Source organism: Etheostoma spectabile, chromosome 2 (genome assembly GCF_008692095.1).
Source record: "Etheostoma spectabile isolate EspeVRDwgs_2016 chromosome 2, UIUC_Espe_1.0, whole genome shotgun sequence".
Lineage (NCBI taxonomy): Eukaryota > Metazoa > Chordata > Actinopteri > Perciformes > Percidae > Etheostoma > Etheostoma spectabile.
The window spans coordinates 23,971,601-23,988,409 of record NC_045734.1 but is presented as its reverse complement, the minus strand read 5'-3'; the positions used below and the strand labels follow the sequence as shown (position 1 = coordinate 23,988,409).

Genomic DNA, 16,809 nt, shown 5'->3' with positions numbered 1-16,809 from the left:
TGTGCCCAGCTTTCCCTTTTTATGGCTGGGAAACAGGTAAATGTGTATTCCTCATTCTGATGCATGATTGGAATGGTTTGTTTGGATTCCGTTCTGATCAAACAGCTACTGCAAAGATTCTCGCATTTATCTATTCCCTAACGATGCTTAATCTATTCTCTTTCTCTTTCTTGTTCCCATTTCTTTCTCTCTCCTATTCAGTTCTCTTTTGGTCCACCTCACCCATAATCCTCTCGTCTGCCCCCAGGCCCAGGACCAATCAGAGTTTGCCTCTCAACCTTGGCAAGTCTTTTGTCACAAGTACATGGTTCTTTTTTACCCCTTTCATTGCTGCCTTCTTTTTCATGCCATTCGGCATACAGTTATCAGTTCAGTACAGTTTAATGGTTCATTTCTCTTCTCTTGTGCAGCTTCCTGTGCTTATTTTTAACTGGTCTAAATCAAACACTTAGTTGCCTCTTCTATAGCAGTTGTCATTCAGGTGATGCACACTCCTTAAAATTTGTCTTATTGATTCCCTCTTCCCTCAGGGTCTATCTGATATTCTTATACATTGTGGCATTCAGCTGGCCATCTTGCTGTCTATACAGTATGACTTTAATAAGGCACCTAAATGTATGTGTCCACCAAGCAGGTGTCGTTATGTTCAGGGCACACCAACCCATGTCTGACTTAGTATACCAATTTACTACAAATATTTAAACACTGTTTTTAGAGGTTCGACCTTGGAAAGAGGACATTTAAGCTTTATTGGCAGCTTAAAAGGGTGAATATTTGGGAGAGGGGTAATTTTAGGGAAAATAAAAAAGGTCGGATTAAATGATATGTGCATGACACAACATATAAAGGGTGGATTGGCACCACCATTTTGTATCACTTTTGGTAACTCTGGACTTTCTATGAGGGGGACATTTTTGTTTATTTCTTTTAAAAAATATCTAAAAACTATCAAAATGATTACAAAGAACATCGTTGTACATTCATACTTTCCCCAGACTATTAAATTGTAATACACACACAACTTCGATTAGACAATACCGTTGAAACTAAAACAGTTCCATAAGCCCCCCCCAGCTGTACTGTACTTTGTGTTTACATGCGAACAGCCAATGTTAGCATGCAAACAAGCTCGCAGTAAGTAAGAGGGTAAAATAATCTTACTGCTCAACATGCTAGCAGTATTCATTGAGCGTTATGGGTAAGCGTAATGATGTGCGCCCTTTACCTCAAAGACTCAGTGGCTTAAGCCTCTGGAAATCTTTTTTATTTTTTAAATACAGTTTAGCTTTCTTTTGATAAGTCGTGCGCATTGCTAGTATCTTGCCGGTTATTACAGGAATGACTGACTTTTGCACTCATTTTATGAGAAATTCATAGCAGAAAAAGCCCAGGGTGTACTTAAAAAATAACATTACAAGGGTTATTCCTAGCAAAGTGATGCAGAAGTTACCACCAACAGTTAGGGAAGCAAGTGGGTTAGATAACCTTTCTTTTGATAACATTTGGGTGGTAGGACGCTATGTAGAGTTATTTAGTGGCACCCTGGCCATCTGTCTCACTTTCAGTGAGATGGAGCAGAAGGACCGGGTCCCAGGTCCTGGACATGTTTCCATGTTTAACAGAGGTTCTATTGCCGGTCGGTCTTTGATGCCTGGCTGGACAGACGGCGACACAGACGCCCCTCCACTGCCAGGCAAGCTTTGAGACAGGACCCAGGGATGAACTCCAATTACCCACCACCCACAGAGACTATAGTAAATTCCATTATCACCATCCAATAACATTTCCTTACACATTGATCTGTGAACCATGACCAAAGATGGATTACCATTCCAATATGGTAACACAGAAAAAAAGACAAAAAAAGTAAAAAAAACTACCTACAGCCAAGGAGGACATCTGCTGCCTTTATCGACACCTGTAGGGAAAATCTCAGTTCACTTTATAATAACCATAATTAATAGATGGATGGTGAATGCTGATACAACATTTACTAGTACAGGTGGAAAAAAAACATATACGGGACAAGACAGTGCTGCCATTGTAGAGGCACTTTAGAAAGCAAAGTAATGTACATGATTCATTTCCTCTCCCGTTTTGTGAACCATCACCTTAGCGTGGTGGAGCGGTTTGTGATTGTCCCAATGAACAGGGGGCTGGTTGGTTCTGGAGCTTTGTGCTCCTGGGGGCCTTGCCACTGTGGAAGGTTGTGTAACTACCTAGCGACTTCTGACTAGGGGGAAAATTATGACCATTTCCACATCGCATCCAGCTCTGCTTCTACCCACAGAGGAGTGCAGCTGCGTTTAGGAGTTTCATCAGAGTGCTCCTTCCACCGGCCCATACCTCCTCAGTTTGACGGGTAAACACGCATCCGATCCGTACTGTACACAGATTGGATGGTTCCCCGCTTCACCATCCTGAGGTGGCAAAAGGTTTTTTCCACGAAGCACCTTGGTGCCACGACCAAAGTCCTTCTCCATGTCTTCTTCAATACTTCTCCCACAACTGCTGCTTTGCCTCTGTCACGGCAGAGGAGCAGCCCCATCGGACCGTCCCCGGTACTTGCACTTGCGTCCAAATCCTCTGGGATAAACATTTATGCAGGAAGATGCCTTCTTGCAGTCGGACGGCCTCTGACCATGGTGTCCACCAGGGTGTTTGTGGAGTACACGCCCCTGAGGCACCCCCTAAACGACTCTAAGACCACAGTCCCCGCTGCAGCTCAGCAAGGGAAAATTTGAAAATTGTCCACTCAGTTCAATGCCATAGCCTCCACAGGGCCATGCACGGGGAAAAAGCTCCAAAGGAGTGTGGGAGTTGAAAATCTATTCAAGAGGGGCCTCTTCCAGACGTTCCATACAACACTACCCGTTTGCTTACCAGGCTTGCTCCGAGTAGTCCACCACCCCCTGGACCTAATCTCACCACCAGATGGTGACAAGTTCCACCCCCCTCTTCACTCCGAATGTCCAAAACATACGGCTCAGTCCGATGAAATGATTATAAAACTGGATCATCCGACCTTGGCCTACCAGGGTGCGGAAAGGAGGGTTCAGCCGAATAGCCAAACCTTGGGTTGAAGAGGGAACAAAGAGGATTCTGTCCTGGTTGTGGACCAATGGATAAGGATCTTACTCTATGTAAGATACTCGGGAGGGAGCCTAGGGTGATGCCCAACGGGTCTACATGTGTTTGGGATCTGGGAACCAAAGGCATAATGACCGGGGGTCCTTGGGAGGAGACTGTGGGGAGGTGCTGAGGGAGCTGGGAAGGTAGTATGGGGGGTGGGGAGGAGGTTTGTTCACTTCTCAGGGCCATCCAATCTCTGTAATGACCAAAGAAGAGCTTTGTCCAGGGTTTCGGCAGTAAGGTCGGACTTGTTTTAGGTGCGGGTGGCACTATCTGACCAGGGCCACCTGCGCTTTGTCACCAATGCCTGTTTTAGTATTTATGGAAGGATACGAGGACGTAGTTGGGTTGTGTGAGGAGAGTTGAAAGTCTGTGGATCAGGCTTATCATCGTTGCTTTTTGCACGATGATTGTGGTCCTGATGGCATCCACAAGCCGGTGGAACCTTCAAGAACTCACTGGATCGGTTTTGCAGCCGAGTGTGAAGGGCTGGGGAAGGAGGGAGCAGTGCCTCTAAGTCTGGGCCAGGATTCTCAGCAGGAAAACCCAGGGAAATCCTCTCAAGGCTAGGGAATGAGTCCCATACCCCCAAGGTGAAAGGATTTAAATACCTTGGTGGTCTTGTTCGCCGCATGGAGGGGACATGGAGCAGGAGATGGTCGGGAAAATCAGGAACCGCGGCCCAGGCGGTATTACATTCCATTTAATCACAACCGTTGTGGACGAAAAAGAGAGCTGAGCCGGAACCAGTTGAGGTGGGTTACGGGGATCTGGTAAGGATCCCTGCTGGGATCTACCCAAGGAGGTGTTCCCGCAAGTCCGTGGGGAGGCCAGGCCTTCGGGGGAAAACCCAAGGACTGAGGGTGGAGAGAGGAGATTACATCTCATCCTGGCCTGGAACGCCTCAGGGACCCACAGTGGAGCTTGTTATGTGGCTAAAGGAACCAGGGGAAGTTTGGGGTCTCTTTGCTGGAGATGACTGCACCCCACAACCCCACGTGCCGAGATAAGAAGATTAAGTTGGATGGGAATATGGATAAAGGATAATAAGAGTAGATTATATTAGTATTGCTGTGAATTAAAAGTGTTATGGATCATCTAGTTTATCTCACCCTAGTAGGTATTGGGTTAATGATTACAACATTTTTACACAGCTATAAACAGTACAACCCAAGAAGTGGACCAGATAGTCTAGAACACTTTGTTAAGGGTACTAGTTGGTTTGTAAACCCGTCTATAAACATGTCTGGATGGTTATATAAAGTTACAACAGATGGACGAGGATAACCCCCCATTTTTTCATGGGTGAGTTATGGTTAGTACGTGCTGGGTAACGTAGTATGTGGTGTGAGAGAGAAGAGAGAGAGAAAGAGAGAGTCGACCGAGTTTAGTAATAATTTTGTATATGTTGCAACTTGAATAAAAACATCCTGACATGTTCATAGACAGTTTACAAACCAAACTAAGGACACTGACAAGTAATAACTAGCTATATAAGTAAATGTTTATAGATGTTTACAAAGTACTTATTAACTATTTAACAAGGGATTTAGTCATTGTTTTGCTAACTTTATAATAACCCAGCCAGAGTCTAATGGTTTACAAACACCAAACTAGTAACACTTAAGTGTTCGGAATATCGGACCATCTATCAATGTTAATGTTTATAGGAGGTTTTATAAAAATAAAAGGTTTCTTAAGGTCTTACCAAATTTTTTTTAATTATTACCAGTTACAAATTAGTATATGAGGGATATATGTATATGTGTGTAACAATGAAAACTGTTATTTTCCGCACTATTGCAGTCGTAAGTAAACATTAATATATTTTTAATTGTTAACAGTTGAAATTCTGTTTGCAACAGGTAAATGACAATTAACTAAAGATGATTCATATGCAATTACCAACTATTAATGATGGTTATTGAAAGTGTTACAGTTGGGCTTCTTCTTAATTTAATACAAAAAGACAACAACTAACAAGAACCTTGTGGTTTGGTGGTAGGTTTTTTCTCCTTCCTGAGATGTTCCAGGGCAGCCCAACGAGGCTTAACAGATATTTTATGCTAACACGTCAGAACGAAACGGCACATTTTTGATACCCCCCAAAAACAAATCAAGAAGCAAGGGGTATTTAGCCTGGCTGCAAAAGCTGTACGACATTTAACAACCATTGGGGAATAAATCATCTGTGTGAGAAAGGAATAGATGAGATTCTCGATTGACTCAGTCCATCCGACATCTTGAAACCTAACTGGAAACATGCGAACTTAACCGGAATGCTCAAGTCCTCCCCTGTCATCCATTGCCCCCCCAACACGGATCACCAGATGCATGACCTACAGACCAATTGCTATCTGACCTTGCGTGTATGTAAGTCTTTTGAGCTTCATTTTCATCTTCGGCACTGGGACCTCTCACGATCCAACGTTGGGATCCTGTTTGTGGACTCCAGCTACAGCCTTCTAACACCATCCTCCTGGCTTGCTACAGGACAAGCTACCCCCGCTGCATGTGCCTAACTCCACCTGCAGGTGGATCACAGCCATTCAGTCTGACAGGAAGCAGCACCGGGAAGCGGGGAAACAGCTCAAGCGCCTGAAGTTCCTAGTTAGTGGCGGACATTACCCTCATTGAACTGTTTCTGGGGGGATGAACACTTCAAGCTACACGATTGAAGACAGAGATGGTTGTGGACTTAGAAGGACGCAGGCCCCCTGCCCCCCATAATGATGGGTGACTCCACAGTCAACATTGTGGATCTTCTGCATACTGGGTAAATCATTCTCCAGGACTCGAGTGGCAGCTGGTGCATGAACATGAGCTCCATCATCAAAAACGCCCAGGCAGAGGATGTACTTCCTATGGCAGCTGAAGAAAGTTCAACCTGCCAAAGTGTGGACAGTGCATTCACACTGCCATCATTGAGTCCATCCCTCACGGGCTCCATCACCATAGGTTACGCTGCCTAACAAATGCCAAGGGACACAGGGCAGAGTGCAGCAAATAATCTGCTCTGTGAGAAGGTGATGGGCTGCAAATTCTGCCATCTCTCCAGGACTGGAAGCCTCCGGAACACTGAGTCGGGCAGATAAGATGCAGCTGATCCCTCTCACCCCGGACACAAACTCTTAGAACATCTAGTTTCCTGTGGAAGGAAGCGCGGTGCATCAGGATCAAAAAATATTGCAACCTCTGCAGTCGCTTAAGTAAAAAGGCCGCGGACCCCCAACCGACATTGCCTCTAACCTCTACATCCTGGACTATATACAGTTAACCTGCCCATTGCTACTTCGCTTGAACTCCTGTAATACCTCAAAACTTTTGGCACATTCCTGCACTTACGATTACGCCTCTGCTAAGTACAACACAACTATATATGTCACATTCTGTATTTATTGTTTATTCCATTAATGTTTTAACATGTTTATGTATGCACTAATCACCAAGGAAATTCCATGTAATGTTATTAAATTGTCCCCTTCTGATTCTGATTCTGAATTGTTGCATTAACTTTGACTGGAAAAACTTTTCACTTCAATGGACACGGGTTCATTACCTTGTCTTATGTTGGCAAATTGGAAAATATAGTTAAATCAAGTAAAATAGATGAGGCCCGGGAGGAATTAAACACGGGTAAGAGAAGGTTATACATTGAAACAGATAATACAGAATCTACATAAGATAATGCTGGAATGCACAGAAAAATTACCAAAATTATGCATTACAATGAAGATAATTTTCATTTGTTGCAAATATTATTGCGTGACAGTGTCTTGAATGTGGGGTCCTGCAGGTTTTTCACTGTCAATCTTGCGAATAGATGAATATCAGCGCACTAAATGTTAAGTGTATGTCGTGTAAAATAGTTAGAGCTTGTAAGTGTCGTCGTACATGAGGTCATATATCCGTGTTTTTTTGTTTGCTGTATACTATTGCGTGCTGATTTTTGATATGTTTTTTTTTCTGTATTTATTCTTGGCTGAATGACGCGGGCATATGGCATGTGGATGGTTGGCAGATGCTCCTATCACTGGCTAGTTTTGCATTTATAGTGAATGTTTTCCTAAGAGATCCAGATCGTAGCAAGGGTAATTTGCTGAGTTTTAGTGTTTGTTGAATTATAAAATAGGCGGGACTGCTTAGTCACGAGGGGGGGGCGCTGTCCTGTGGCAAATGTCGTGGTGCAGTGAAAGGGAAAAGGTGGGTCTGCAGAAAAAAATGGTGACGGAGGGTGGTGTGGGGTTGTGAAAAGGGGTTTGGGGGGTACAGAGTGGCGAAAAACTGCTAAAAATTTTGTACTGAGACTACGAGGTTTCAGTACACTCTGTTGAAGGTATCAACAAAGTCATTATGTTTCCACGTCGTTTTCATCCTAAAGCCAAGTACGCGCAGTCCCCCCCCCCCCCCCCCCCCCCCACTCACTAAACACACCTTGTATGTATGGGATTAGAACAAGTGAGAAAGGATTATAGAATATGAAATATGACTGTAAAGTAAAGAGAGGATAATAGTAAGTGACCAACAGTGTGTAAGAGATGATGACATTAAGTGTGATTGAGTGTCAGAGTTGACTGAAACAAAAGAGAGTTCAAACAAAAGTGTACATTTATTTCCACTACTTCTAACACACACACACACACACACACACACACACACACACACACACACCACACACACACACACACACACACACACACCATAATTCTCACTTATAAATAATATCATTCTTTGTCAAAAAAGCCACTGTTCTGTCTGAAAGACATTACCATACAGTGTATAATGATGTATTGAGTCAGTATGGTGGTGTGAATAACAGTGATATTGTTTAGAGAAAAGTAAAGTAGTTTAAGTATGTGAAGAATGATTTATGGCCTGAAAGGAGTATGGTGTTGCATGTGCACAATTATTATTGTGTGTGTGAGGGTATGATTTATGGTGGGAATGGCATCTTATTAGAAAAGGACACAGTGGAATTGTTATGAATGGATTAGTTTGAAATGTGTAACAAATGCTCAGCAAAAAAGTACAAAAACATTGGAATTATGGTATTATTAGTTATGGTTATGTGTATGAACATCATTGGATCCAATGTATAACCGATGAATAGGGGAGGAGTAAGGACTACACATTAACAGGCTAGGCCTGATAGGGGCTGGTAGTGGGGATGTTTGGGGTGTAAGTAAGGGGGGAATGGAAGGAAGGAAGGGGTAGGCGAGGAACAGCTTTGATCTCCCCCTTTGAAGGGAAGAGAGAAAGGCGGGTAATAATGGTTGCTCTTTATTCCTTCTTCTCATTCTCTTCCTCTTCCTTTTTTTTTTTACCGGAGAGAAAGAGCTGAAAAGTCATAGCCCACTGTCACACTGAATAAGACATGCGGGGAACATGAAGACAGGGCAAATGATACAGCACGCAACCGCACCACCACACACACACACACACACACACACACACACACACACACACACACACACACACAACACACACACACACACACACACACACACACACACACACACACACACTCCACTGTCTTGACACCTACACTCACTGACGCCTTAACTCATGGTAGAGGTTGAGTCATTACAGTAATGGGGAAGATAAGTGAAGTGACACAGAAAGGAGAGATCGGAAGTAATAATGGAGGTCTACATCACTCTTAGTTTCTCCCTAACACACACACAAACAAACACACACACACACCAATAAAAAAAATTGTGCATAGAGCAACATCTTGTAAGATGTGTGTTACAATTTGAAAGGTTTGGCTTCGCAGAAGTTAAGAGGGGTAGCAGTGGAGAGTGGGTGGAAGATAGAAAGAGACAGAGGGGTGGTGGACAGGCAGGGGAGATGTAGAGAGAGCAAGAGGAGAGTGTCCATTAGCTGTCCACTGTGAGAAGCAGAGGTCAGGCAGGGAGTAGTAGCCTTAACGGCAGCAGCGACTGCCAGTAATAAGCACAAGGGGGTGTGAACCCAACCTGTTAACTTGGGCTTTGAGTCTAATGGGGGCAGACAGACAAATCAGAACATGGGAGAACAAGGAGGAAAAAAGGGCTCAGAGGAGAGAGATAGAGCGTATATGTAGATGGGGGACTGTGCAGATGGTCTTCTTGTTCGTGGAGTGACAGACATGATGGTAGAAGTAGAGGGGAAAGCAAAATGCCATATGGTTGTGTGATCTGCACTCTTCTTTTGTCTCTGTCAGCATGTCTAACATCCTCTTTCTCTGGGGAAATCTCTATCATCATCTCGCCTGTATCTCTCATTCCCTACTGCCTATCTCACCTCCTTTATTCCCTATCATCCTCTTATCTCATCCTTTTTGTTGTTTAAACAGGGATTGTAATGTTATTTTGCACTTCCCGACCACCTTAGATTATTAACTGATACTTCTTCAACCTAAACAAGGATACATATTTAAACTGACAGTGTTACAAGTGTGTGTGTGTGTGTGTGTGTGTGTGTGTGTGTGTGTGTGTGTGTGTGCATGCACAAGCTATTGCAGCTAAAAGGCTCCCTATAAAGATTCTAGAAACAGAGTCCAGAAGTTTAATCTAACTCTATTGGATTCCTCATTTAGCAAATGAGAAACAACATGTGGCAGCGAGAGGGAGAGGAGTGATGGAGGGCAGAAAAAAATGCAGGGTTGTTGTTTATCAAAGCAATATCAGAACCAGCTTCATTAAAGAAAGAGGGATTATGAAAAAAGGAGAGCTGCTAAAGCAGTTAATAAAATGTAATCAAAATAGATGAGGATAGGAGGGAAAGCGTACATTCCGTGGGTCTGCATGTGTGCTAATGGATGTGGGTATAATTTAGCACCAGAATGGCATTGACGCATTTCAACATTACAATGCTCTCGTCAGTGCAATCATTGCTGATTGACAAGTGTTGCTGAGGTGACACAGCTGTGTGACAGAGTGTGTGTGAGTTTGTGTGTGCGTCTGTGCATGGGATTCAGATTGATACAAACAATCTCAAATCAAATCAAGGATGGGCATGATAAAAAAAACTGGGCTGGTTAAAAGGATTGGTGAAGCTTTAGGGCAGAAAAGAGATAGAGATGGATAAATACAGAGCGAGAGAGAGAGACCGAGACAGAGAGAGAGAGAGAGAGAGAGATGAAAGGCTATTCCATCCACAGATTAGAATGTAATCCCTCTTCGAATGGATTCTCTCAGATTACAGCTTGTTCTCCTATTAAATCTGTCAGTCACTCCACATTCCCTATTGTGTCAGTGAGTCAGGGTGTGTGTGTATGATTTTTTTTATGGCTGTAGATCTGTGTGTTTTAAGCCTTTCAAACTAATCTAGAGACCTAGAGAGCAGAGGGACTGCCTTAGGGGGTGAACGCACGCACGCACGCACGCACACACGCACACACGCACACACACACACACACACACACACACACACACACACACACACACACACACACACACACACACACACACACACACACACACACACACAGGGAGGCTGGAGTTAGCTGACTGTGTATTAATAGAGTTGTCAGATACGTGTCTGCGGGGTTCACAGCCAACTAACACATATCACACTGAGACCGCATCCAACAGAGAAAGAGTTTGAGGGAAAGAAAGAGGGTGATATTTTAAGAGAGAAAGCACAGATAAGTTAAGAAATTAGAGGTTAAAGAAAATGGAGAGCTTTCAAAAATATTTTAAAGAGATTTTTGGAGGGTATACTATAAATAAATGGAGAAGAGAAGGTGATCATTTGCTGATCTCTCTTGAGAATACTGCCTGTGTGTGAGAGTGGGGCGAGTGTTTGTGCGTTTCACTGCACTCATTAATGCTGCATGCTGACAGCTAAGTGTCATCGTCTGACTAGACTTGCCTTAGAATGGCAATATAAAAACACAAGCCAAGACATGCCACACACACACACACACACACACACACACAGCCACACCAAGAGTAGAAGATCCAAGCCCCAAGGGGAGACAGACACAGACAATGGGAAGCAGTAAGAGGACCGAGAAAATATTCATCTCCTCCTTCAGCTGCCAAACCCTCTATCTATCTCTGTCATCGTGCCACCCCAAGTGATGGAGGGAGAAGATGGGAAGACGGGAATGAAAGAGAGGAAGAAGAAACAAGAAACATGTAGGAGTAATAGAGAGGCAGGGCAGGAGTTAAGCTCTTGAGAGTGCTTAATGATTATTTGATTAATTCTGAGTATTATATTAGTTGCGTTTTTTTGGGCTGCTTGACAAAACCCACAATGACATAATGAGGTAACATTTCATCACCACTGTACTGAAATAAGGGCATGTGCAATTGCTTCTTGCCTGCAATTTCATATTTTTGGTACAGTGGGGGAAAACTAAAATAAAACATTTTTGCCCAATTCATTCTAAAAATAATCAGCAATCTACAATAATTGATCAGAATAATTCTTCCAGAATAAAGTAAGGAAACAAACATTCACACATGATTACTGAAGTATTCTAAAAGAAGAAAAAGACAATATGTCAATATTTCACAAATATGTTATAATAACAGTATGTACCCATTAAGGAACATTATTGCAATACTCAAGCACTCCGTGTTCTCTGTGACTCAGAGAAACACTATTGGGCATTTGTAAGTGCTTTGGCCCAGTCTGTCTCTGCAGCGAGAGGCTGCTCACTGGCACTTCACTGTGTTTTAGCCAAGCTCAGGTAATAGACGCTTAAGTGGTGCTGCAGGGAAAATGAGTTAGCATGTCTGATGTAGCAGACAAAACGTGTCAAAGAAGCAAAAAAGCGAAGCCTGTGAGTTAGTTCAGACTTGACTTGAGTCAGCCACTGCACTGACATGGTATGCTCTTCTCACTGCAATATCCTAAACACTCGTCGGTGCTCTGCTTACGCTTATGCTCACCTGAAAGCTATGCTGACCTGACACCAGTACAACTGCTGTTCATATAGCATCTGAAAACCCCCACCTCCACTCCAGCATCCACCTGTTGTGGCTCTGAGTTTATGTTCCCCTGGGTAGGAAGCTGTTGTTGTCACTGCCCACTCCCTGTTGTGCTGAGCTAAGGGTTTCCTTATGGGGAGTGAAGAGGTCAGATCCCAGATGCCAAATATCAACATTGACTTAATAATCCATCCATCCATCCACATGACTTGGCTGACTGGATTTAGATTAAACAATGTCAAGCCTGAGGTTTTGTCTGATGTAGTCCTTGTGCAATGTTTCTATAAATTACAGGGAAAACAAAATACTTTAGTTCACCTCACTGATGATGCCAGCTAGGTATAGACAAATGAGACAAGACCAAAGTTGTCCCTGTAGAACTTTTAAATGCCATGATGGATCAAAAAAAGTTGTATACTGAACTAGATATTGTGTTCTGAATGGATAACGACAAATATCCCAATATTTTACAATAATATTACTAGATGCAGATCTACGCGGTCTCACCTTGAGGTTAAAGGTGGGCTGCTGTATGGCTTCCTTATTGGCCCTAAGGCAGAAACAGTGAAACTACACCAGTTGAAAATCTTTTTTAGGATGTACTCACCACTGCTGCCAATGTGACCGGCAGTAAAGCATTTAGCTGAACAACCCTTAAGCTCTGACCTTCTGGTGGGGGCGAAGGGCCACAGCAATATTTGCCTTTGTTTATATACCGAGAGAAAGAAGGAGCCAGAGTAGAAAGAGAAGGGAAGATAATGTAAATGGGTTCTTTACCTGTTGACCCTCGGTTCTTCTTGCCAACTGTCCATCAGCCAGAGAGAATGAGATGAAAAGAAGTGGGACAAAAGGAGAGATAGGAAGTGGGGGAAAGAGGAGAACAGGCAAGATATAATTTAGATTTCAAGTGTGGCGCAGCAAAATGACATATTTGGAAAATACACATTAAAAAATAGCACAAAAAAAAATACAGGCTTTCACAAATCAGCTTCTTTAAGGCATCTCAGAAGTGAGTAAGCCCACAGCAAAAAGGAGACTCCTTCTCTGAGAAAAAAAAAGAAAGAAAAACAGAGAAAAGATATGGACGAGAGAGGGAAGAAGAGGCAAAGAGAACGGCATGTTATCATGGAGTCCAGAGGAAGACAAGCTCTTTGCAGCCCATCCATCAACTGCCAACTACCAAATTTTGTCCCTCTCATTCACTCTTTTCTTCTCCCCCTCTGTCCTTCTCCTTGTATTTGTCATAAGGCTGGGGGTAGCAAGACTGTAGGCTTCGAGAAAATGATGGCATTGACATTCCACTGGCAGAAAATCTACATTCACCATTCATCTATCAATACACACTCCTATTCAGCCACTCAGACACTCACTCAACTCTTTAATACTGGGAGTGTGTATGTGTATGTATATGTGTTTCGATAATGTGTGTGTGTTTGTGTGTGTGTGTGTGTGTGTGTGTGTGTGTGTGTGTGTGTGTGTGTGGTGAATTATGTGCATTAAGGCCTTAATTTAGATTCCGACGTATTCCATTAGCCCAAATTTTGTTTAGCCTATGCAAGGGACACATACACAGAGGCACGCAAGCACACACACACAATCGTGTCTGGCTATCTTTGGTGGGACCAGTCATTGACATAATGCTTCCCTAGCCCCTTACCCTACCCTTAACCATCAAACCTAAATGCCTAACTTCCCCTCACCCTCAGGTCTTATTCCTCAAAAAGCCCTTTAACGTATGGGGACCAGCATTTGTTCCCACAAAGCTGTAAGTCCCCTAAGTATACTGTATTCACAGTTTTTGGTCCCCACAAAATGTAGCTAAACCTGGTCCAACACACACACACACACAACCACACACACCCACACACCCACACCACAACACCCCTCCCTTAACAACACCGTTTACCTGAAGCACGTCTAAAGAGGGTTAGCAACACACACGCACAACCGACAGACAAACAGACACATACACACGTAGATCTCTCTCCACACACACACACACACACACACACACACACACACACACACACACCACCACACACACACACACACACACCACAATGCCCACTGACACACAAAACAAAACACACAATGGCTTTGGTCTGTGTGTGTTTGTGTGTGTGGTGGGGGTTTCATTTCTGCGTGTGCATTCAAATTATGTCATACTGAGTCATCTTCAGTTTAAAATGGGAACAGAGAAACAATGGGGACATCAGGGGACAACAGTGTGTGTGTGTGTGTGTGTGTGTGTGTGTGTGTGTGTTTACAACACAACAAACCATCTGACGTTCACAGAGCTAAATCCACTAAACCCATTTCCCAGCAACTTTCACTTCCCTCATTGTTTAAAATGCATTTGAACATTTGTTGTCTTAATCAATGTGTTTATAGATGTGCATTTCACTGCAAAGATAACTACTGTGGTGCAGGTGAATGATGCTCTCCAGATCCAACACTCAACCCTGTACTCATATTAAACAGGCCACTTCTCAGTATCACGGTTGATATTAATGAGATGTGTTTAAATACAGTTTGAGGTGATATGAAAATATTTTTGTGTGCCTAAGTGTGTCTAGGCCTTGAGTATGATTTGTATTCATGAATTCACTATTGTGTATTCAGCTGCCTGAAGACCTACAAACATGCAGGTCACCATGTCCTCTGTGTGTGCTTGCCACAGTGTTGTGTGTGTGTGTGTGTGTGTGTGTGTGTGTGTGTGTGTGTGTGTGTGTTGTGTTGGTGTGTTTGTGTGTGTGTTGTGTGTGCTCTATTGGTTGTCTATGGGTTTGTGTACGAGCAGGAATAGGTAGAGTATTTGTGTGTTGTGTCTGATGTTCAATGCAACAATCCTGTGTGCCGTACTTGTCCTTTCAGGTGTGTAAAGGCTGTTGTTGCTATGTGTGTCATATCTTATTGTGTTACCTTCCCAGCAGACCTGTGCAGGTGCTGACCCTATAGTCCCCAGCTGTGGGTCACCTATTTGCTGCAGCACTTCAAAACTCTCCATGACTCCCTCTCGACACACAAACAGCCCCACCGGGCCTACCTTCCTTTCTTTCCATCTACATACAACCAGACCAGCCCTTGGTGACAATCTATTCTCCTGTTCAGCCTTGCTTCGTTCTCCCCATCCACCCAAATCGGCATCCACTGTCACACTTCCCTAAGCATAAGGATACTTTTTTAGCAACACATTTGGGTCTCCTTTTTTTTCTCTCATGGCTGTTTTAAACCCAGAGTTCAACCTCAAACCCCTTTCCATTCCAATTTACCCTGTCAATCTCGCTCTCCCTGCACTCTGTTCCTGTTCTTGCTCTAAACACACACACACACACACACACACACACACACCACAACACCACAAGCCCATGCACATGTACGCACCCCAACAATTTGAAATTCATATAAATGGCTATACAAAAGAAACACTCAAAATTCCAACACTGACACATTCACGGAAAGAAACGCAAGGAAAGATAGACCCCGTCAACCCCCCCCCAGCCCCCCCCACACACACACACAGAGTCGTGTCCGGTAAAATAATAGCTGGTGGAGTGTTACCTCAGACCTTGGAGAAATTCCCGAAAGACCCAGATGGTAAAATTTCATAGTCCGTGTGCTTCCTCTCCTTATACCCAGTAGCCTGTCTCCCTTTGTAAATATGACCAGAATTGAAGAGAGTATTCACTTATACACAGCATATAAACAGCAGGTTTACATATTAAAACTTAGTTTTCACACAAGCCTACACTCTGCTCTCCTGAATCCTGTCTTTTGCTCAGATTCTCCTTCCCTCCATAAACGTGGACTCTGGGAAGGTTACATCTTCCTGCTGTCTGTCTGTACCAAAACACTAGCATCAGTTGACCTTTCCAATTTACCATGCCCCCACATGCACAAACTCACACTGGCAGCTGGTATGCATAGCACAGTCTCCCATACACATACAGGTAAACGCTGGTGTCAATCATCCTTGTTTGGAATCCCAAACGTCCCCAGGTTTTGACATTCTCTGCTTACTGTGTGAAAGAATAAAAAGTAGCTTATCCCTGCCTTTCTTCCTCCTCTTCTTTTTTCTCTTCACACAGACTTCAGGTCTATTTGTGCCCAAACAGAATGCCTGCACTTAAATGCGCACTTAAGATTAAAAAACCCATAAATCCCTCGTTAAACATTACCTCTTCATCACCTCAAGAGTCAAACAAAGAGCATAAAAATGAGACAATGAATACAAACGTTTCATTAAAATGATAAACAAACAAACATCCAGGCTTGAAAAGAAACAAGAAAAGTACAAGGGAAATGTAAAAAAAGAACATGGGTGCCATGTTTCATTACAGATTTTATGTTTTTAACTGAAACCTGGTTAGACCATAATAACAGCGCCGCTGTTCTCATCGAGTCAGCTCCTCCTAACTTCAGTTTTATGAGCGAGAATGGAGTGACTAAGAAAGGAGGTGGAGTCAACATTTTGTGTAATGACTCATTCCACTGTACGCAAATATTGTATGGAAATGTTGCTTTTTTTGAATATGTGGCTGTTCAGTTAAGGTCCTCCCCTCAAGCTATATTTCTTAATATTTACAGGCCACCTAAATACTGTGCAACCTATTTATCTTTGTGCACAAAAGTGTCCAAACAAAGTTAATCAGAAAACAGTTTATCACTGAAAACACCAGGGAAACATTCATTCAGCTTTTCTCCTCCCTTTCTGGGATCTCAGTCACTGAGCTTGTAGATAATTTCAACTGTA

The 16,809-nt window shown here is 43.2% G+C and overlaps 1 protein-coding gene across 1 annotated transcript in view; it reads right to left on the bottom strand.

Moving 5' to 3' along the window:
• Positions 1–16,809, bottom strand: part of sdk1a (sidekick cell adhesion molecule 1a) — a 259,374-nt gene that overhangs the window by 111,926 nt on the left and 130,639 nt on the right. Inside the window, 1 exon segment of the mRNA XM_032542220.1 lies at positions 12,834–12,860. Within this exon segment, the coding sequence (XP_032398111.1) occupies positions 12,834–12,860 (27 nt within the window).